Below are 22,659 nucleotides of genomic sequence, written 5' to 3'. Positions count from 1 at the left end.
TGGTCCTCTTTGGATTCCTTTTGTTTGGGGTTCTCTGCGCTTCTTGGACCTGTAAGTCCATTTCTTTCTCCAGGTGGGGGAAGTTTTCTGCCATTATTTCTTGAAATAGGTTTTCAATATCTTGCTGTCTCTCATCTTCTGGCACTCCAATGACTCTGATATTAGACTGCTTAAAGCTGTCCCAGAGGCTCCTTACACTATCTTCACACTTTCGGATTCTTTTTTCATTTTGCTTTTCCAATTGGGTGTTTTTTGTCGAATCTTTGGTTTGATTATTGTGCTCCTCTGGTCTGCTATTGGGTATAATATTCTTTATTTCAGTCCGTGTATGCTTACTTTCTAATTTCTTTATCGTAGCATCGAGGGTCTCATTAGTTTTCGTGAGGCTCTGCACAAATTTATGGCAAGCCCTCAAAATTGCGATTCTTAGCTCCATATCCTCCATTTCTGTCATGTTTTTTTGTCTCCGCATCTTTTATGCTTTCTTGGTGCACCCCCTTGTGGTCTCTGTGCGCAGTCTTGTTCTAGCCAAGCCTTAATTGTTGTAGTTAACACTAGAGGGATTTGACCCCCAGGCCGACTGGCTATAGGAATCAGCTGTATGGAAAACGTCTGCCTTCTGGGGAGGTGCTAATCCAGCCTTTGCCTGAGGCGATCGGCAAATGGCTGTGCGCAGGCTTTGGGCGGGGCGGGATCAACAGGGCGGGCGGAGGGAGCAGTTATGGCCACGCTCAGTCCCGTTCCCAGAGGCTCTGCTTCTTAGAACCCCGGCAGCCGCTGCAAACCTCGGAGAGAAAGCTGCCCTCAGGTTCCAACTGATGCCGGATAATCCCGCTTCTCCCGTTTGAGTCTGGGTCCCTAGAGACTCGCCCGGATCTGGAGCCCAGAGTCTGAGACTCACTCCCGACAGAAAACGACAACCGCGCCCTCAGCCACCAGCCCGCTTTGCGCGCGCACCTCGGTACCTTTGTATTTTCCACACTGCGCCGCCTCTGAGCCTCGATTTGCTGTTCTCTTTCCTTCTAGTTGTAGAGTCTCTCTTCAGCCAGCCTTCCTGTGGTTCTGGGTGATGTCCGTTCAGTCTTTTAGTTGTATTTTTGAAATGGTTGTTTGCGGCAGCGGTCTCTGGTGTTTACCTACGCCGCCATCTTGGCTCCTCGAATTCTTTATTGATTTTTTTTTTTTTTTTTTTTTTTTTTTTTACAGAGAGGAAGGGAGAGGGATAGAGAGTTAGAAACATTGATGAGAGAGAAACATTGACCAGCTGCCTCCTGCACACCCCCAACTGGGGATGTGCCCGCAACCAAGGTACATGCCCTTGACCGGAATCGAACCTGGGACCCTTCAGTCCACAGGCTGACGCTCTATCCACTGACCCAAACCGGTTAGGGCAAACTCAGTCTTTTATATGCCAGAATTATACATGAAATTAAAACGTCTTAATTCATGAAATTGTCAGTCACAATAGTAGAGAGCCAAGTATTTCAGTTGTATATTAACATCTAGTATGAAAAATCATCTTAAGTTAGAATTGTTAAAATACTTCCCTTTGCTAAATATTCTGTGATGTGATTTCTAAAATTCATATATTGTTTCAGAAAATACACAAGTGGCATTTATTTCGTAAGTGTAAAACAGAGATAGCTTTAAAACTTGGCCTCCTGACGAGTAGAGCATTGGATCTCACCCTGAGTGTAACAGCAGCTCGGTTATCTAAGAACTTGTGTCACTTTGCTGTCTCCCCCACAGTCTGGGTAAGAGCGCCTTTGTTCTGTTCAGTGGCTGGATTAACTATTAATGACACTCTGCTGTGGTGAGAAACCTGTACACAGTTTTCAGGGATTAGTTTCATTACATTTCATTGCTAATAGAGGGCAGTGATGTGAGGCTAATGAAATTAGGAACTTATTTAAACATTCGTATTTTCATACTTCAGTGCATTTTTGAATTTAGTTGTTTCTGAACTTTTTCAACATCAAAATAAGAAAACTATGGCAATACTGTATGATGAACTGTAAAGTTTTCACATGCTCCCTATGGTGATAGGATGGGTGAGCTGGGGTCTTGGGCCTAAACAACTGTCTCTTTTTTTCTCTGCCTTCTTGTTGGCTGGCTTCCAGCGGGGTGGGTAAGAACGGGAGTCCCAATTCGAGGGGATTGACCCACTTTTTGCTAGAATTTGAGAATCAGTAACAAACCTTTTGTGTTTTTTTTAAAGACTAGTTTTTGTGATTTTTAGAGAGGAAAGGAGAGAAACATCGATGTGAGAGCAAAACATTAATTGGCTGCCTCCTGCATGCCCCCCACTACGGAAGGAGCCCACAGCCTGGGCATGTGCCCTGACCTGGGAACCAAACTGGTAACCCTCTGCTGCACAGGACAGCGCCCAACCAATTTAGTCACACCGGCCACGGCAACAAAACTTTTTTAAAAAAAACTAGTGTTTCTTTTGGGTAATAAATTGCATTCAGAATAATGGTTTAAAAGGTGACAGAAGGAAAACATTTCCTCTAGTAAATGAACTTCCTGAAAAGTGGCAGCCGCAGCTACCTGGAAAGCTCTAAACCGGAAACATAAGCAGCCTGAGGTGACCTCTTCCTCCTTCAATCCCCCACCCCACCTCCGCCCCATTGTGGACTTCGGAGTGAACACATTGTAGTCGCCTGACACTGTACTGTATTCAGGAACATAAGTAGTTCTGTTTCGGAATTATGGCAGGAGGAAATTTGATACTGGGAAAGACTACTCTTAAGCAAGGGCGAGTGAAATTGAGATTTTTATCTGGGAATATAAAATTAGATTCTGGAAGTAAGCTTCAGTTGTAATTGAAAAGTATGTACTGAGTTTTAGAATGAACAAAGAACGTATCATGTTGATTGTTTTTGGCAGACATTTTTATGCTAATTATATGATTGGATAATTTTTAAGTAATAATGCAATTGTAATGAAGGACATTTTTGCAGACCATTTAAGAGTGTTATCCCCCCATTGTCTTTGATAATAAAATAATTATCATTTTTGAGACACTTAGCATATTATTGTTCTCATTGATTATTCTCATTAGTTACTAACTTCTAACTCCTATATCCTCATTTGTCAGTGGGTTTACTTGAGATTCAAACTTTCTTTAGTATCTTCCATCAACTTTGTCAAATGTTGCATCTTTTTTATAATCCTCACCAGAGGATATGCTTATTGATTTGAGAAAAAGAGAGAAAGAGAGAGAGGGGGGAAGGGAGGGGGGAGGGAGAAAGGGAGAGAGACTACAAACCTAGTTATCAAAACTGTGTGGAACTAGCATAAGGGCAGACATACAGACGAGAGAGAGAGAGAGAGAGAGAGAGAGAGAGATCAATTGGTTGCCTCCCGTCCTTCCTCTCTCTAGAATCAATAAAACATATCCTCAGATGAGGATTAAAATAGAGTATAATGAGAATATAAAGCTGTCATGAAGGTAGATTGGATAGAAAAGATTTACTGGGGAAATCCCAGTGAATTGATTTTTCTTTCTTGGTATATAAGGTAATGAATAAGAGTTACCAACCAATTATTTTAATTAAGAAAGCCAATTAATAGTTATGATTTGAATTTATTGGAGATACGAGAATATAGATAGCATTTAAGAAACTGACTTAAAAGAAGGCTGAAATTTGCTTTGATTACTAGGTCCTTGGAAAATTAGCTATTGGTCTCAGAGACAGTAATCTTTTGGAGAAGGTAATGTTATTGCCACCAGTTTATTTTTCTCCTTTAAACTTCTTCTTTATAAATTCATGTAGTTCATCTAAGTGATGGCGTGTATCATTTCAGCTCTGCAGTTGTTTGAATCTCTGATTAACTGTACCTGGAAATACATATTTAAGGACACTAACTCTGCTAGATTGTAACTTTAACACTGGCTAGACTAGAATAGGCTAAGATGACTATAAAAGTAGCAACAAATAAGTGTGAATTGAAATGAAAATTCAGCTACTAGTCCTTAAGGAAGCTATGGTCTCATGGGCAGTCAAATAAGTAACATATATATTTTCGTAGTTCTGTAATGTGTGTGGTCCATAGAGAGGCAGAGGTGGAGAACTGTTTTTGGTCTGGGAAGATTTCAGGGAGGAGGTAACAGTTGGGGTGAGATGAGGAAATTGAGTTGGGTGTGCAAGGGAAACAAACTGGACATGGCATTCTAGGGAGAGGAAACTGAGTAAGAAAAGACTTGGTAGTGTGAGAAAACGTGATGTGTTTGGGGAATCACAGAGTAGGGCTCAGCATTTCCAGAGCATAAAATATAATAATAAGAAGAATGGCAGTAATAATGTTTCAAATGAAGCAAGGGGATCAGTCTAGGATCCTTGAAAAATGCCTGGCTTGGAGGGGCAATGCTGCTGCTGTTCACTGAGAGGAGGACAAAATGAGGCATTAGAGCAGCGGTTCTCAACCTGTGGGTCGTGACCCCTTTGGGGGTCGAACGACCCTTTCACAGGGGTCGCCTAGACCATCGGAAAACACATATATAATTACATATTGTTTTTGTGATTAATCACTATGCTTTAATTATGTTCGATTTGTAACAATGAAAATACATCCTGCATATCAGATATTTACATTACGATTCATAACAGTAGCAAAATTACAGTTATGAAGTAGCAACAAAAATAATTTTGTGGCTGGGGGTCACCACAACATGAGGAACTGTATTAAAGGGTCGTGGCATTAGGGAGGTTGAAAACCACTGCCTTATATGGAGAAGTTGGTGAAGTTAGTGTTAGTTAGACGTTGCGTTTGAGGCATGTAGGGACCATCTAGGTCAGTGGTTCTTTTTTTTTAAAAAATATATTTTATTGATTTTTTACAGAGAGGAAGGGAGAGGGATAGAGAGTTAGAAACATTGATAAGCTGCCTCCTGCACACCCCCGACTGGGGATGTGCCCGCAACCAAGGTACATGCCCTTGATCGGAATCGAACCTGGGACCCTTGAGTCCGCAGGCCGACGCTCTATTCACTGAGCCAAACTGGTCAGGGCGGTCAGTGGTTCTTAACCTTCCTAATGCTGCGACCCTTTAATACAGTTCCTCATGTTGTGGTGACCCCCAATTTCATTGTTACAAATTGAACATAATTAAAGCATAGTGATTAATCACAAAGACAATATGTAATTATATATGTTTTCCGATGGTCTTAGGTGACCCCTGTGAAAGTGTTGTTCGACCCCCAAAGAGGTCGTGACGCACAGGTTGAGAACCGCTGCTCTAGGTGAAAATGTCTAGTGGGGTCAAAGATATATAGTTCTGGGGTGCAGAGAAGAGTATTGGGCTAGAAGCTCAGAATTGGTCATCACTGCCCTTATGGTTTTGAGTTTCAAGGGTGTAGATAGATGAGTCAGTGAGTCAAAAGAGGGTCATGCAAGAATCACCAACATTTGAAGGTCTGGTGAAAAGAGAGGATCCAGCAAAGGACCCAGAGTTAGCAGGAGAATCATAAAAACATAAAAAACATTTAAAAAATCCTTATGTTATTTTGTACTATTATTTAGAAATTAAAGCAAAATAATGACTAAAAATCAAGTTAACCATAATTTTAAATATGCTCCTCAAATTACACTTGCTTATTTTCTTTGTGAAATAAGGACCTGTGGTCTCTTTTGGTACTCATTGGCCTGAATGTATGAAATGGAGATAGTGGGTGTTTGAATAAATATATATTTACAAGGTTGTAAGTACTGCTGCTTTGGAAGGACTGAGGAGTGGTGGTGAAGAGTAATTGAGAATTGGGGGGGGTATGGTGGGATATAAGGTTTTAAAATGTGACCATGAAAAGCATACTGGAAGTCTTCATCAATTTATAGACAAAAATAAATTCTGGAAGGATCCAATATTTACATGTAAAATAAAACTACAAAGCATATTAGAGGACAGTATGATGACAATTCTAAAAATTTTGGTGAGGTAAAAGACTTAACAGGAAGACATAATTCATAAAGGGAAAGATTACTGGGCTTAATTGCAGAAAAATAAAGTATAGGGTCCTGGATACTGTGAATAAAATAGAAAAACAACCAGCTAACTTTGGGGAAGTATTTGCAGTGTGTGTGACAGCATCCTACATGTGGTCATGATGTAGATGATTCAAGTGATCAGAGGTTCAGGAGACTACGAGGAGTGCTGAGGAGGCCACTGTTCTTAGCCAAGGGTTTTTGGAAGTCACACCAACATGGACACCAAAGTCCCCAAGGGTTATGGAGGAATTGTGGTGGAGTGGAACTCAGTGGCATAGCTTTTGGAGTTCTTAAAGAGACTGTAGGAGTAATCAGATCCATGGGTGGTATTGATAAGGCATCCTATAAAATAAAAGGCTAATATAGTCCTTGGGTTACGTCGGACTTGATGTAAGTCGTTTTGTGGTTAGGTCGCCATCTCCCATTTATTTATTTAAAAAAAAAAGTTTGTCATTTCGACATATGTACATATTGCTTTATGTTTTTTATTATTTATTTAGCACAAGTGAAGGCCAGGAATTGTTATCTTTCTTTTAAAATTCTTTTACTGTTTCACTTCATTACTGCTATGTATGTGCTCCATGTGAGTGACGTAGGTGCTTATGTAGGTGGGTTCCAACTTACAGCGAAAATCGAGTTACATCGTGCCGTAGGAACGGATCTCTGATCTCCGATGTAACTGAAGGACCTACTGTATGTAAATCGACCCATTGGTGGAACGACTGGTCGCTATGATGCGCACTGACCACCACTGGGCTTATGGCTGGCAAGCACAGCGGCAGTGGCAGGAGCCTCTCCCACCTCTATGGCAGCGTTAATGATGTCTGACTGCAAGAGGGTGCAGGCTAGGCTGAGGGACCCCCCAGAGTGCATGATTTTCAGGCACTGGGTCTCTAGTTGAGTAGGTAGTAACTTAGATGGAACTCATGGGCTTGGAAGGATATGATATTATCACAGTATTTGTGAACATTCTTGAACCTTTCAATCCTTCTGGAGCTATAAATAAATCTGAAGGTTTGATGAAAATGTGAAAATGATTTTGGAAGCCTTTTCATGTGTTATTTGAAACGATTTGGTTTGGAGATCCCAGAGTCACCAGTCAGAAAATGGTTTAGAGCTTTAACTTTTCTTTCTAACATTACAAGATGGGTATAAACTTCATTTGAGCTGTGTAGTTTAATCTTGAGGGTTTTCAGGTTCAGTGCACAGCTTTTATATAGATCCCCTGAAGTGTGAACTTTTTGCAATGAAGATTTGCTGCCATGAAGACATTCCAGTGTAAGCTCATTTCTGAAGTCGCTACTTGATTAACTGGGAATACTTCTCTAGATAGGGAGACTGAGATATGGGTTAAAGTTAAATTTCCACATATAATAACACTCTAGTGATAAAAAGGTAGATGTTGAGGCTTGGTAGTAAGAGAGAAAGGGTGGATTAAAGCTATGGAAAGGCTATTTAAGATGGGACACACCTAGTATACCTCATTAACACATCCAGCAAATATTTAGGATGACTGTCCTCTGCTAGGCATACCTGCCTAGTAATAAGCACAGAGGGCTTATGTGCCAAGCATGACACCACACGACTTCCATGGATTATTTCATTAAATCCTCACAACAGCCTCTCACATAGGAATTATCAACCCCATTTTACAGGAGAGGAGATAGAGGCTTAGAGTTTTTGAGTAATTTTCCCAAAATCATATGGCAGTTAAAAATGATGGAGGTACGTGCTTTTGAATCCAAATCTACTTGGTGGCAGAGCCTGATTGAGCACTTAAACACTGGGCTCTTTTTAAACTGGAAGGAGGGACGTCACTGAGCATTCACTATGATACTAGGTGCCAGGCTTTGTAACACACGTAAGAATCCTCAAGGTAAGTTTCATTATCATCATCTCAGTTTACCTCAGTACTGTGTGCTCTCCCCAGTGATTAGCCGGCTTGGCTACAGCCTGTGGTAGATTCTGTTCTCTCGTTAGACATTCATGCCAGTTTTATAGTGCTCATTGGGTGAAGTTGTGAGCTTCAGCAATTTAGAAAAATCCTTATTGTAACAACATGAAGAGGATATTCCTGTACAAGTCTATTGTGTTTTATGCAACTAATTTTTATTCCTTTTTCCATTATATTTTTCATATTCCTTTGGTTTCCATAGTCAGGATTTGTAAAAATTAAAACTTGTTTTACACTAAAAAAAACAAAAAAACAAACAAATAAAACCCCAAAACCCAAACTATTGAAGTATATTTTGAAATCCTGATACTGCCTAAAGCATTTCAGTGGCACTGAGTTTTATTTTTGGTGTGTGGACTTTTAATTAGGAATAGGAAAACCCATTTACAAAAGGGGGAAAAAAAACAAGTGTACATGTGAAATATTCTGGGTAATAAGACCATGTCAGTTTTATTCATGTAAAATTATGAGCATTAGGTTAATCATTAATATTTTAGTGGAAATGTGTTAGTTTGCCTTCTCTTTTCCCATCTCCCTCTTTTTTTTTTTTAACCTCTTTTTCCATTTTAGTCTGTTATCTTTTTTACCAAATCAGTATCAGGCAGTTATTGTTTAATTGAATTGAATTGGCGGGTACATTTCTGTTTGTGATGGCATTGTCAGGCCTTTCCTAAAAGGAGAAGTAGATTATGTGCTAGGTAACTGGGTGTTGCTGTTCACTTGTGCTGTATGTACTGGGAAGGAGGAGGGGGAAATTAAGGTGTAAAATACAAGTCTTTCTCTAAAGGAGTAGGGAGTACATACTATATATATCTTTAATTAAAGACAACCAGGAAATTATAACAGGTTAAAAATTTCAATCTATAAATTGGGGTTCTGGTTTACTATTTCATTCTTAAGTGACAAAAATGATTCACTGAGCCATATTTTTCAGGACTGGTGAAATAGAAGTAGCCAAGGGTTTTATATCTGTTCATTACAGCCTGTAACTTTATTACCCAGGCGTCTCAAATGATCTAGTATGTTGGATCTAGTTGTTAGCACTTCTTGTTTGTATTTTAATTTGTTGCCTTTAAAATCTCCTTGTAGGGCCAGCCTAGTTCTACCTTAAAAAAAAACCAACACACCCCTCTACTTAAAAGAAATGGTACTTCCTGCTTTCATAAACAGTCATGTGCATAGTTTAGCAAGGCCTGATGCCTCTGGAGCGTTTTCCCTTTATAGCACCATTGAATCCCAGTCCTAGCAGAAGTGCTGCGAATCTTGTGGCCTCATTTTGAACAAAAGGGATTAGAGAAGAAAAATCTCTTGATATAAGGCTTGAAAGCAAGGGCAGGCAATCTTGGTTGTGAATATTTTCTGATTTTTCCAGAAATCAAGCAGAAGATTGAGCTGCTGATGTCAGTTAACTCTGAGAAGTCGTCCTCTTCAGAAAGGTACAGCTACATCTCTTGCATGAACAATTAATGGTGTAGCAATGCTAAGAAACAAGCCAGGACATTTTATTTTCTTGTTAAGTTTGCTATATAATGCGTTGTACTGCATGCTGGTCGTTGTGCTGTATTGAAGATGTGTATTTGGGCAGGCTGTTCTGCTTTTACAAAGGGTAATTGATTTTTTAAAAAATAGTGAAGCCTAATCAGCTGCAGCATGCACACCATAACACGGCAGACCACGGGTTCCTGTGTGACAGCTGTTGAAGGCTTTAAAAATAATTTACTTAGCTAAAAAACAAACAAATTGTGCTTGCTTTAAGGAAATGCTAGCATTAGATTTTCTTCCTATATTTTGATGTTGCTGTAACACAAAATTACCGACACTATCTTTAAGATCTAGGTTAAAAACATTTGACGTTGGTTGTAATAAATATTTTTTTTTATGTGAAAAGGGAGTGCCATTTGTAAATAGCTTAGGAATTGCAAACCCCCAGATTAGTCACATTATGAGAGAGAGATATGATGCTTCTTCAAGTCTGTGCTAGGAGATGGAACAGTCACTGCATGCAGTAATGGTTCATGCCTGCAGGTAAGGACAAAATGACTCAAGTATTTTTAAAGCAATTATTTTATATGTCAATCAAATTATTGTACCTGTAAGGCGATATTTCCTTAAAATGGCTACTTACTTAATACATAGAAGTAAAGGTATTTTTATCTCAAGTCAGAAATGAGGCTGTAGTTGCCTATTTTGCTATGTAAATATTGTGTTCACTTCTGTTTACCAAAATTTTGTATAGTATATAATGTTTTAAATTGGGGTTCTTGGGTGTGTACCTTGATGCTTACCTTTCTCTTGACAACCTAATAATAGTTTATACCTAACGTTGATATTTTGTATTTTAGGTGTGTTGGTTTTTCTTTTCTGTGGTTTTCAGGGTTATCTTTTATGTTCATAGACTTAATATTTAGGAAAACATGATGGAGAAATAATTTGGTAGTAAGGAATGATATAGGAAAAACACTGGGAAAAAATATGTGAAGAACCTAACATGGTAAAAGGGATTTAATTAAAGTACACTAGTGTATGGAGGACATGATCTGATGACAAAATGATGACATTAAATCGATTTATTAATATAATTAGGTGAAAGTCTCCTGGCTATAATTCAGGGCATTGCAAATATGGAAGATGTTACTACTTTCTTTAGAGATTGAAAATAGAAAAATTTAGGCACATTTTGTTTATTTTTATGTAGCTAATAACTTCTGGTTTGGGCTAGTCATCCGTTTTTAAGCATTCTGTTTGCTGAGATGAAAATAATCTTCAGCCTTGTGAATGTTCTGCCAGTAAAATGGTTGTGATGGGAAGGGGAGAGGGTGGTGGTGTAAATAGTGAACGGTCTGGGTGCCAACTGTAACCTTTGAGTTTTGTTCCTAAGAAGAGCATTCTTAATGAGATGACAGCAATAATTATGTTGGCTTTTTGAGAAGCATGAATTCTCTATTGATAAATTGAGGGTTGAATAGAATGGACGCAAATTGTTGAGAAATTAGGAATGGGTGAGGTTTTTAATGGTTAAAATACATTTTATAAGGGAAGATTCTAAAATATTTTGGTGATCATATTTACTTGTTTATTTTATTATTTTTTTAAATTTTTTATCTAAGCTCCTGTGGTTAAATTTGATGGAAAGGGAGGATGCATGTGGCCATGATTTTAAAGTTCAGAAATCAGCTGCTGTGCTTATAACAACTTTGTATACAGAGTTTTACCAGAGCTTGCTTGTTGTGTTTGTTATTCTTGCTTTGCTTGATATTTCAAATATCTTACATATATATTTGTAAGTTAAGATATGCTGACTTAATGGATGATAAATGTGGTTTATGGGTCAGCCAACACTTTGCAAACATAGAAATTGTTTTACTAATATAAATATGTTAAAAATAGAAGTCACCCTTTTTCTTCCCCCCTTAAAGTCATATAATGATGAATAGTCAAATCATTTGTCTTTTTAATTTGTTTGGAAGAACTTGAAAAACACGAATCCCATGTTAAAAAAAGAAAATTAGGGTCTAGTAACACTATATTCTGCCCAGGGGTTTAATAGCTTGTAGTGCCATGTAGCAATATTTTTAAATTCTTTGTTTTAATTTTTTAAATTCTTTGTTTACCATTTACCTAAAATTTATAAGTCTTTGACTAGTGTTTTAAAAAAGTTACTTGCTTGAGGCATGACCCAAGTCGTAAAGATATTTGGAATTTACGGATGGTCAGTATTGCCATTTATTTATTAGTGGGAAGGATGAAGAAAGAAACCCAGTCTTCTTTCTTTAAAGAGAGGAAAGTTACTTGTTTGTAAGGAACCAAGTTATCATTCGCCACAACTGATTTTGCTCACTGTGTGCAGTACAGAATGATCTTTAGGTATTTCAGGAAACCAAGTGGAGAAACAATACTTCTAACAGCAGTTATGTGATGTTCCTAATAATTTTTCCATGTCTTATATGTGACCCCCTTAGTGGGAATTTCTAGTCTTGTGACAGCTAGTATTCATTGAATTATTGTTTTTTTCTAGACAATTTTGTGAAAAGCAAAACAACAAAAGAGAAAACTTATTTTTGTAGACTCTTAAAAATCTTTCATTGAAAAATACAAATATGATTCGAAGTAATCTGATAATGGAATTTTGAAGGTTTTTATGTGGGGCCTAGGTTAGAAAATTTTAAAATAATAGTTCTCAATGCCACCATGAAATTTAAAATTATATATTTACCTTTAATAGAATAGTGGAGGTCCCAACGAATGTCATTTTGTAGGGGAGGCATGGAATACTACTATTCTGTTTAGAATGGCTGACTCATAGGACAAAAGCCAATGGAAGAACAAAAGGTTACTTTTTTATGGTTTTATATTTTGGAGAGAAATGAAAATCTCAACTTAAGCATTTTTAAAATTAGGGGCAGAGAATATTATTGAATGAATTAAAACAATATGATGCCTGATTTGTATGTTATTGCCAGGTAAGAGGAAGGCATATCTGTTTCAAGAGAGTATCCTTCTTACAGATTTTAAGAGTAAATTTTACTATTAGTATATTGTTTTTTAATTGAGTTCCTGTTAAATAAAGCAATGTATTCATCTTAAATATGATAGGGACAGAGCCATGCACAGTTTTATTTCCTCATCTACCCCATTTAATGTAAAAAAAAGTGTATATTTATTTGATGCAAAAACTGGGTTTTCAAGTTTTGTTCTTTTCCAATCTAGAACACTCCTGGGATTTGGGAATTTATGGGGTAGAGTAGATGGGGGAGAGGAATAGTAATAATAATAGCTAGAAAAAAAGATATTAATAATTTATTAAAATTTTTTATTTTTATTTTATTTTTAAAAACTTTTTACTATTTTAAAATTTTTTATTTATTGATTTGAGTGAGTGAAACATCTGTTTCACTTATTTATGCATTCATTGGTTGATTTTTTTTTAAGACATGTTTTTATTGATTTCAGAGAGGTAGAGAGACATAGAAACATTAATGAGAGAGAATCATTGATCTGTTGCCTCCTGCATGCCCCCTACTGGGGATTGAGCCCATTACCTGGGCATGTGCTCTGACCAGGAATTGGACCATGACATCCTGGTTCATAGGTCAGTGCTTAACCACTGAAACACACCAGCTGGGTCGGATGATTCTTTTATGTGCTCTGACCAGCGATCAAATTCGCAGCCCTGGCAGATGGGGACAGTGCTCTAACCAACTGAACTATCCATCCAGAGCCTTATTGAACATTTTTTGAATTCCAGTTCTATGTGAGTAGAGAGAGCGAGCGCACACATTTTGCCCACGCTGGGTAGCTCAGCTGGTTGAAGCATTGTCCTGTACATCAAGAGGTTTCGGGTTCAATCTCTGCTCTGGGTGTGTATGGGAGGCAACTGATTGATGTCTGTCTGTCTGTCTCAAAATCAATAAACATATCCTTGGGTGAGGATTAAAAAAAAAAGGCTGTTGGGAGGATTCAGACAAATCATCTCAGAAAGATCCTGAGTGAACAGAAAGCACTTTGTTGCACTATAATTATTGTCAGACTGTATTGCTACTAGTACTTCTTCAGTTAACTCATGAGCAAAATTGATAACTCTCTTTTTAAAAATATTTTTATTAATTTCGGAGAGGAAGGGAGAGGGAAAGAGAGATAGAAGCATCAATGATGAGAGAGAATCATTCATCGGCTGCCTCCTGTACACCCCACAGTGGGGATCGAGCTGGTAACCCCAGCAGTTGCCCTGACCGGGAATTGAACTGTGACCTGGTTCACCAGAATTGAACTGTGACTTCCTGGTTCATAGGTTGATGCTCAACCCCTGAGCCATACCGGCTGGGCCAAAATTGGACAACTCAATATATAAGTGGTGAGCCCAGAGTGCACAGACCCACGGTTCCTAACCCATCTAGACTGACTGCAGAGAGGGCTGAGCAGTTTGTGAGGTGAGGTTCCTGAGAAGCTGACGATCTACATTCACATTGAGCATTGCCTGCACCTGCTATGGTTTTATGTAAATGTATATGGATGTTTTTGTAATTAATAAGCTTCACAGTCAAAAGTTAACTAAATATTAGTGCCTACAACGTTTGCATTTTCTCAGGGAACAGATACTAAAAGGAAAAGGGTCCATATATTGGAATAAATAAGAAATGATAGCCTAGGTAATTAGCATCCCACATAGCTAGCATATATTTGAATTGACAAATTGCTCGCTACCTTTTTTAGGAGAAGGGAGAAAGGGAGAGAGGGAGAAAGTATAAAAATATTTATGCTGTGGCCTATATTTTAACAATGCTGTATAATTGGGATTGGCGTGAAGTAATAAAGATTGTATGTTGCCCCTCCCCCAATATAAGGATATATGAAACACTTAAAGAACCCATGCTATTTTTGCATGTGTATTTTAATTCTTTTTCTTATTTTGGATCCTCTTAAGTGAAGAGAAAAAGGGCGTATGATAATAATGCGTGGTTGCAGAAAGCAAAAGGAGAAGCCTGTAAGAATAAGGAGAAAATAAAAAAATAGGGATGGGAGATGAAGAGAGAAGGAAATAAAGGATATTCAGTGGAAGAGGATGTAGGACAAAGGTGTCTTTTATTTGCTCTTACGTTGAATGTGCTTTCCTCCATATCTCTGTGGTGAACTAAGTAGTCTTGGGAAGAGTCAGATTTTATAGAAGGGTCTCCATTGTACTCTCCCCTCCCCATTCCAGCTTGAAGGGTAGGACGTTTACTGATAACTGTTTTTACCTTTTCCAGCCCCCACTCTGCCTCTGTTGGCTTTGTTTCTTAGTTTGTAGGGTAATGTATTTGAGTTGTATGTATTTTTCCTGAGTGGTGAGATGACAGTGGCTGATTATGTTGTCTTCCCTCCTTATGCTTTATTTTTTTTAAATTTAATTTTTAGTAATCTTTTCATTGAATATATATGGGAAAGTACACAGATAATGTAAATCATTATGAGATCCAACTTATTGATTTTTTTTTTTAGTAGTTTATATTCTATGCATATGTAAGAAATCTTTGCCAAGCCCAAGATCACTAAGGTTTTCTGCTAGGTTTACTTACAGGAGTTTTTGGCTCTCAATATTTAAGTATGTGAATCATTTTGGGTTTAGTATTAAGGTAAAGATTGTGATTATTTCCACAAATGACTTCTGAGTTGTGTCTGTTTTTGAACATTATATATAAACTAGAGGCCATTATATATAAACTATTCGTGCACTCGGAGCGGGGGTCCCTCAGCTAGGCCTGCACCCTCTCGCAGTCCGGGAGCCCTCGGGGGATGGCCGACTGATGGCTTAGGCTCAGGGAGCCGGCCTGTGCCGTCAGTCAGACATCCTTAGCGCTGTTGTGGAGGCAGGAGAGGCTCCTGCCACTGTAGCTGCTCTCCTGGCTGAGGGGTGTTCCCCCTGTGGGAGAGCACTGACCACCAGGGGGCAGCTCCTGCATTGAGTATCTGAACCCTGTTGGTCAGTGCACGTCATAGTTACAGGTCATTCCTCCGTTTGATCAATTTGCATGTTAGCCTTTTGTTATATAGGATAGGATAAAAACTCTCTGTATACTCTCTTGGTCTGTCTTCTTCCTTCATTACCTATGTGGGATTCATCATGTTTTTGTTTGTAGGTGTAGTTGATTTAGTCTCATTGCCGTATTCATCACATGAATATATCTCATTTTCTTTCCCATTCTACTTTTGATAAGCATGCGGAATATTTGCCATGTGTGGCTATTAGAAACAGTGCTGCTAGGAGCATTTGTATACATGTCTTTTGGTGAATAGACCTATGCATGCATTTCTGTTGTGTATATTCTAGGAGTGCAATTGCTGAGATTTTGTGGACATTGCATTGCCACTCTTCCAACATGAATGGACAAATCTACACTCCCACCAGCTATGCTCCAGGTCCTTGCCAACTTGCCACCCCTGTATTCTCTCTCTCTCTTCCCTTCTCCCTTCTCCCTTCCCTTATTCCCTCCTTTTCCCCCCTTTCTCTCTTTTAGCATTCTGCTGGATGTGCCAATGTGACTGAGAAGTGGAACCTTTTTGAGGAGGATTAGAAGCAGACAGGGGCCTGTTTCTGAATACTGACTTTCATGAAGGAGATCAGAATTAGAAGTTTAGACCAAACAGGAACCATATGGTGACTATGGTCCCACCAAAGGATTCTGATCTCTTAACTGTTTCCTAGAGGCTGCAGGTGTTAACACTGGTTTTCTGATACGATTTTAATAGCAAAACTATTTCTTCAGTTAAACCTATTAGAAGGTTATCATGCAAAACATAAAATAAAGCTTGGGTTGGGAAGCGGTAAGTAACCAGAGCCTCAGTTCTTGGTACTCAGCCATTCACCCTGAAGAACTCCTTCAAGAGCTCAGTCCTCTTTACTCAAAAGCCCTTGAGGTAGGGAGGCCACCTGACGTATAACCAAGAAATTATGACTTTTCTGATATGTTCCAAGGATTAAGTTTCATATTGTTCATAGTCTATAAAATGTTTGTATTATATACCTAAATAAAAGTGAAGTGTTATCTTTTGATTTTTGCTTTAAAACCAGATATTTATTTGAGCTTCCTTCCTGTTGATCATTATTTATTTGGTATAGATTCAGGAGTTTCTCAATTATTTTATGTGTTATCAATTTAATTTTTGGTTCTGTTTTCTGATTCCTCTTTGGTGGGTTGCCACATGGTAGCTAGAGCAAACCTTTCAGAACACTGATCTGACCAGGAGGGTTGCTCTGCTGTGAAAGCCCTTCAACTGTCTTCCCATTGTTCTTGGCATTAAGGTAAACTCCATATCTGTGGCAGTGAGCACCCATCTCCCCAGCCCAGCCTCAGTCTTCTGACTTTGGTCATGTCTCTTCTACCTTGTTGTTTTGCTGCTGACATCCTCTCATCACAAGGAAGCCTGCCTAGGTCAAATTACGCCTATTATAAGCCCTTACAGAAACATGTACCTCTCCTTTGTAGCATTTGTCACAGCTGGTGTTTGACAGTGGGGAGTGTCAATGACATTTGGTTCCCTTACTGGTTTACTTACTATTAGCCCTAACTTATGATTTTAAATATAGACGTGCTTTCATCATAAAATATTTTTATTTTATTACCATTATTTGTTTTTGCTAATCTTTACCTGAGGATATTTTTTCTATTGATTTTTAGAGAGAGTGGAAGGGCGGGGGAAGAAAGGGAATGGGGGGAAGAAAAGAGGAGAGAGAGGAGAGGAGCGGAGAGGGGAGAGAGAGAGAGAGAGAGAGACAGACAGACAGGGAGAGACAGGGAGGGACAGGGAGGGACAGGGAGAGAGAGAGATTGCCTCCTGCATACACCCCGACTGGGGCTGGAGATTGAACTTACAACCCAGGTATGTGCCTTAGACTTGAACCCACAACTCTTTGGTGTACGGGCCAACACTCTAACCACTGAGAAACACCAGCCAGGGCAAAATATTTTTATATTATCATTTAAAGCTTACAAATTATGAAATCTGTGGTAAGACTTTTTGGTAGTAGGGAATCATCTATTTCTATGGTATTGGCATCGGTTAATAAATTATAGCCATATATAATCATAGTCTATGTACATAAAATTGTATGCAGTCAATTATAGTCATAAGTGAATTTAACTGTTATAAGGTGTTAAGGTTACAAATCTTAGGGGTTTTTTTTCTCACCATAAAAATCCACAGTTTGTTATTGCATGTATTTTTTACATTAGTTTTTTTAAATTTTATTTTATATTTTATTGATTCTTACAGAGAGGAAGGGAGAGAGATAGAGAGTTAGAAACATCGATGAGAGAGAAACATCGATCAGCCGCCTCCTGCACATCTCCTACTGGGGATGTGCCCGCAACCCAGGTACATGCCCTTGACCGGAATCGAACCTGGGACCCTTCAGTCCGCAGGCCGACGCTCTATCCACTGAGCCAAACCGGTTCTGGCTTTCATTAGTTTTAATGTAAGATGGAAATTAAATTTGAACACTTTCTATCTCTGTGCTAAACTAGTGATGCCATACAATAGCCATTTATTCCCCAAATGTCAGTATTTTCTATATCACCTTGGTGCTTTTGGTTATGGTTGCATTCCACCCTCCACTATTATTTACTTAATATCATGCTTTTTTGTTTACTTTTAATTGTGGTAAAATATATATAACATAAACTTTAATAATGCCTTCAAAAATTTTCTCAATTGCAGTTGACATTTAATATATTAATTTCAGGTGTACAGTATAGTGGTTAGATATTTATATAATTTATGAAGTGATTCTACACCCCCCAAAAAGTCAGTTCCCCTCCTCATAATGCCTTGTAAAAGTTAATTTTCTTTAAAATGAATATTTGTATCTCTACCAGAACTGAAGAATTAGTATCATTTGCCTTAAAAAACAATTACTATTAAATCCTGTCTGGATTCTGTTGTCTGATAAAGGCTTCAGCCTTGAGCCATATGCTCCTCTGTTTACAAGGGAAATTAAATTGGCAAGTTTCATAAAGGGGCTTAAGAATGTGTTAGCATCAAAGTGAGACCTGTTCTTTGATACACTCAATGGAAAGAACCTTGGGAAAGAAGTAACTTTCTCATTATGTGATTCATTGTAATTCATTTCCAAGCTCCAAGTACAACCTAAGATCATTTTGTATACCAGCAGTGGCACTTTCTTTTTTTTCAGTTGGGGGACCCTCCCCCCCACCCCCTTACCACAAGTGGTAGATCAGGGAAGTTTTGAACAAATGTGAGTAGGTAGGTATAGCAATGGCTACAATAAACACCCACACATTCCCTCCCTCCCTCCCTTTAACTGTCATATTGCAGATATCCTTTTAGCAGAATTCTTTATCTCCTAGTAGCTGGAAGGAGTTAACACTAATTTTAGTGTAGATTGCATTTGTCATCCATCCATCCTACATTTATCAGCAGTTGCTATGTGCTAGCCACTCAATGATTTGGAAATTGGGGAACAATAAAGGCAGCACAAAAACGTAGGATCTTTGCTGGATGGCTTACCCCTGATATTACTTGACCAATTTCTTGGGTATGAGTGCTGAGGTACTGTATCATTGGCACTCTACAGTGGAAGGCCCTTGGCACTCCTTGAAAGAACTACATATAACTAGTAAGTTGCATTTTGGGGAGCTTTCATGGAGACTCGAGCTGTGGTGAAAGGGTTACAAATACAGTTGCCTACCAGAGGCCACTGTCAGTGAGTGGTGTGGTCCAGGAAGAGACTCTAGAAAACTGGAGTCTCTCCATCCAAAAAGGTGGCTGCTGATGTGCTCTTGCTGTTTTCTGCCATGTCAAATACAGGCCAAGTTTTGCCAGCTCTTGTGATCTCTGGAGCTAGAGAAGTTTTGTTGTTTTTATGTCAGCTCTCTCTTATTTTACTAGTAAACTAGAGGGCTGGTGCACGGATTCATGCACCAGTGGGGTCCCTTGGCATGGTCTGTGGGGATCGGGCGAAACTGGCAGTCCAGCACCGCCTGCTGCTCTTGCTCATCCCGGCCCCGCTGCGCCTGCCACTGCTGCGGTCTCCAGGCTGTGGCGGCCAGCCATGAGCCCTGCGTCTGGTATTCGTCGGTCAGCTGAGCGACACTCCCACTGTGGGAGCACACTGACCACCAGAAGGCAGCTCCTGCATTGAGTGTCTGCCCCCTGGTGGTCAGTGCATGTCATAGTAACCAGTTGACAGGTCATTTGGTAGTCTGGTTGCCTAGGCTTTTTTATATGTAGGTGACGGTGCAAATTAAACCAAAACAAAAAGTCATATGAGCCTTAAAAAAAAGAGTATCTGCTATCTAAATTCAGCTCATGGTAAACATTTTCTGCTATACTATAGCACATTGACTCACAATTCATAAGCCACAGTCCTGTGCAGACTTAAGACTTATTGTAAAGGAATTTCAAATCCTAAGAGTACTAAGCATTATCTATAGATTGAAGGTATACAGATCAAAGTTTATCATGCTAAAGAGTGGGTCTCTGGGTTTTTGTGACATTTCAAATATGCAAAAACATGAGTGATGACTGCTCTAATAACCATACTCCAAAACCAAAATTTAATAAGATATCAATTGTGTGGAATAGGAAGGGCCCCCCAAAAGATACTCATTTCTCAGACTGGGAAGTTGTTATTTTTATTATATGAATATTTATTAAGTATCCACTGTGGTAGAACTTAAACTTTAATAAATAATCTGAAAATAACAGAGGTGGAACAATGTTCTGTTTGCACAACCGCCACCTTATCCTTTTCTCCTTTTCCCTTCTTTATCCACCTTTCTTCCCCTCACCCTCCTTTAAATACCTCTCCATAAAAATTTTTTCAATCTAGTTAGAATATCTACAATGCAATAGCAAAAGTGTCAGAGAAAATGCAGGTCAGGGTAGAAGGCTATAATGGAGGACAGCCATTTGCCTTGCAGCTCCTGAGGGTGACTGACAAATCTGGCTTTCAGTTTTCTGACGGCCAATCTAAAGGGAAAAAGTAACATTGCTCTTACTATCTTTAAGGAGAAAGCACACTAGTTTCTGTAGGAGACTCAAACCTTCTCTCTAACTTAATTAATGGTTATTTAACAACCTTTTTTTTCACATATCTCAGAAGATGTGTTAATTTTAGAAAATTCAGATTAAGAGAAAATAAAAAAAATTATGCTTTTATCATGAAAGGCCAGACATTATTATTACTTTTTTGTTTTAGTGTACGTAGATATATAAAAACGGAGCAGCTTATACTGTAACATCATCACCAAAGAAAACTCAGAATCATACTGACAAATTATTTTAGAATTGGTTTTTTACCCTTAGCATACGCAATTTTTTAATTAAATAATCTATAGCATCATTTAAAAAATAGTATCATTTTTAAAGGCTGAATAGGACTGAGTCCATGCTATGGATAGATATACCATAATTTTATGTATTGAGTCTTAGTCTTAGACATGGAATCACTTGCAAAGACAACTTGTAAGTCTTTTGATAAGGGTATTAAATTGCCTCCAGAATGGTACAGGTTTACACATTCACTGGCAGTATATAAAGGACCCTTTTGCTTACACCCTCAACTGGGATTCTCAAAATAGTCTCTTTTTGAGTGTTATAAAGATGATACTGAAAATATGCTAGACAATGTTGACTTTATTAGTCCCTCTGCTCCTTAGCTCTTCCTTCTGATAAAGCCAGATGTCATTGTGGCACCTTCATTGTTTCATTGAGTATGTATTAATGACAGTGAAGTCAATATAATCAACTTTAACAAGATACAAGGCACAGTAGATTCTGGTCTTCAGTCAGGCATTTATGAACTGCCTAAGGTGTGCTTAGTGTTTATACTAAACTAATGAATCTTAATTTTATAAGGGATTTCAAGAAGTTATATGATCCACACTTCTCACACCAGACAGATGACAAAGCATTCAACATAGATGGCTGGTTTCCTTTTTTACTAAAAATGTTCAGGAATTAGTATTCACTGACTTTATTGCAAAATTTAATCATCTTTTTAGTCAAGATCCTCCTTTTGGCAAAATACATTTTTCTTGCTGGATGTTGAGTCTTTTTGGAGGGCATGGTGGTAGAGGGTTGTGTGCTTTGTACACAGGAGGACTGGAATCTTAAGTCCAAACTCTCAGGTTAACATTACAAGCTGAGGAAACAGCATATAGGAGAGTGAAATTCCATAAGGGTAGGAAAGAGGTTGATGAAAGGATGGGAAAATAGGTGAGAGAGAGATGTGCCTGTGGCAAGGATTCAGTGGTAAGGTTTTGAACTTTATGCTGAAAATTTCCAAGAGCCACTGAAAGGTTGTAGCAAGGGAGATATTACACCCATGTTTAGAACATGCACATGCTCCTGTGCATGAAGGAAGGTCTTTCAGGAAAGCCTTAACCAACTGCATTTTCCCCTCTAGAATGAATGGGTTGCAGGACACGCTGCAGAGGTGGTGGTAGAATGTTATTCGTTTGCTCTGGAAATGGGTGGAAAAATTATGGCGGTATTTCTTTACTAGTTGAATGACAGAGGGCAGATGGATTCTTTGGTGCTGTATTAAACATTGAAGTAGATTACCAAGATAGGCTGTGAAATGTATTTCTCTCCCAGGCTTTAAAAAGAGCGTGGCCCCTTATTTATTTGGATGGGTAGAGATGCTCCTTTCTAAAGACAGGTGGTTGGCTTATTGAGCCTTAAGTATTTTTTTTTTTTAATATATTTTATTGATTTTTACAGAGAGGAAGGGAGAGAGATAGAGAGTTAGAAACATCGATCAGCTGCCTCCTGCACATCTCCCACTGGGGATGTGCCCGCAACCCAGGTACATGCCCTTGACCGGAATCGAACCCGGGACCTTTCAGTCCGCAGGCCGACGCTCTATCCACTGAGCCAAACCGGTTTTGGCAAGTATTTTTTAAAATATATTTTTATTTATTTCAGAGAGGAAGGGAGAGGGACAGATAGAAATATCAATGATGAGAGAGAATCATTGATTGGCTGCTTCCTGCATGCCCCCTACTGGGGATCAAGCCTGCAACCCAGGCATGTGCCCTGATCAGAATCGAACTGGGGACCCTTCAGTCCCAGGCCGACGCTCTATCCACTGAGCCAAACCAGATAGGGCTACCTTCATTATTTTTTAATGTTACATATGCATAATCATGACAAGATTCCTCATTTACAGTTAATAATTTGAAATGTTTGTCTCAAAGTTTTCTATAAACAATTTGTGAC

General features: G+C 38.7%; 1 protein-coding gene across 6 annotated transcripts in view; it reads left to right on the top strand.

The window, feature by feature from the left end:
- SRPK2 (SRSF protein kinase 2) overlaps positions 1–22,659 on the top strand; it is a 227,159-nt gene that overhangs the window by 81,964 nt on the left and 122,536 nt on the right. The window contains exon 3 of one of the 6 annotated variants that reach the window (XM_070424612.1): positions 9,314–9,377. The exons of 4 other annotated variants lie outside the window; for them this stretch is intronic. In XM_070424612.1, the coding sequence (XP_070280713.1) occupies positions 9,314–9,377 (64 nt within the window). Of the gene's footprint in view, positions 1–9,313; positions 9,378–9,910; positions 9,967–22,659 lie in introns of those variants that run through there. One more of the 6 variants, XM_070424615.1, reaches the window with a different exon arrangement.

The sequence above is a fragment of the Myotis yumanensis genome, unplaced genomic scaffold, assembly GCF_028538775.1.
Source record: "Myotis yumanensis isolate MYYU_CA2020_CCGP unplaced genomic scaffold, mMyoYum1.0.hap1 SCAF_9, whole genome shotgun sequence".
Lineage (NCBI taxonomy): Eukaryota > Metazoa > Chordata > Mammalia > Chiroptera > Vespertilionidae > Myotis > Myotis yumanensis.
Note: the sequence above shows the minus strand (reverse complement) of the source record. Positions and strands in the feature narration are given on the sequence as shown.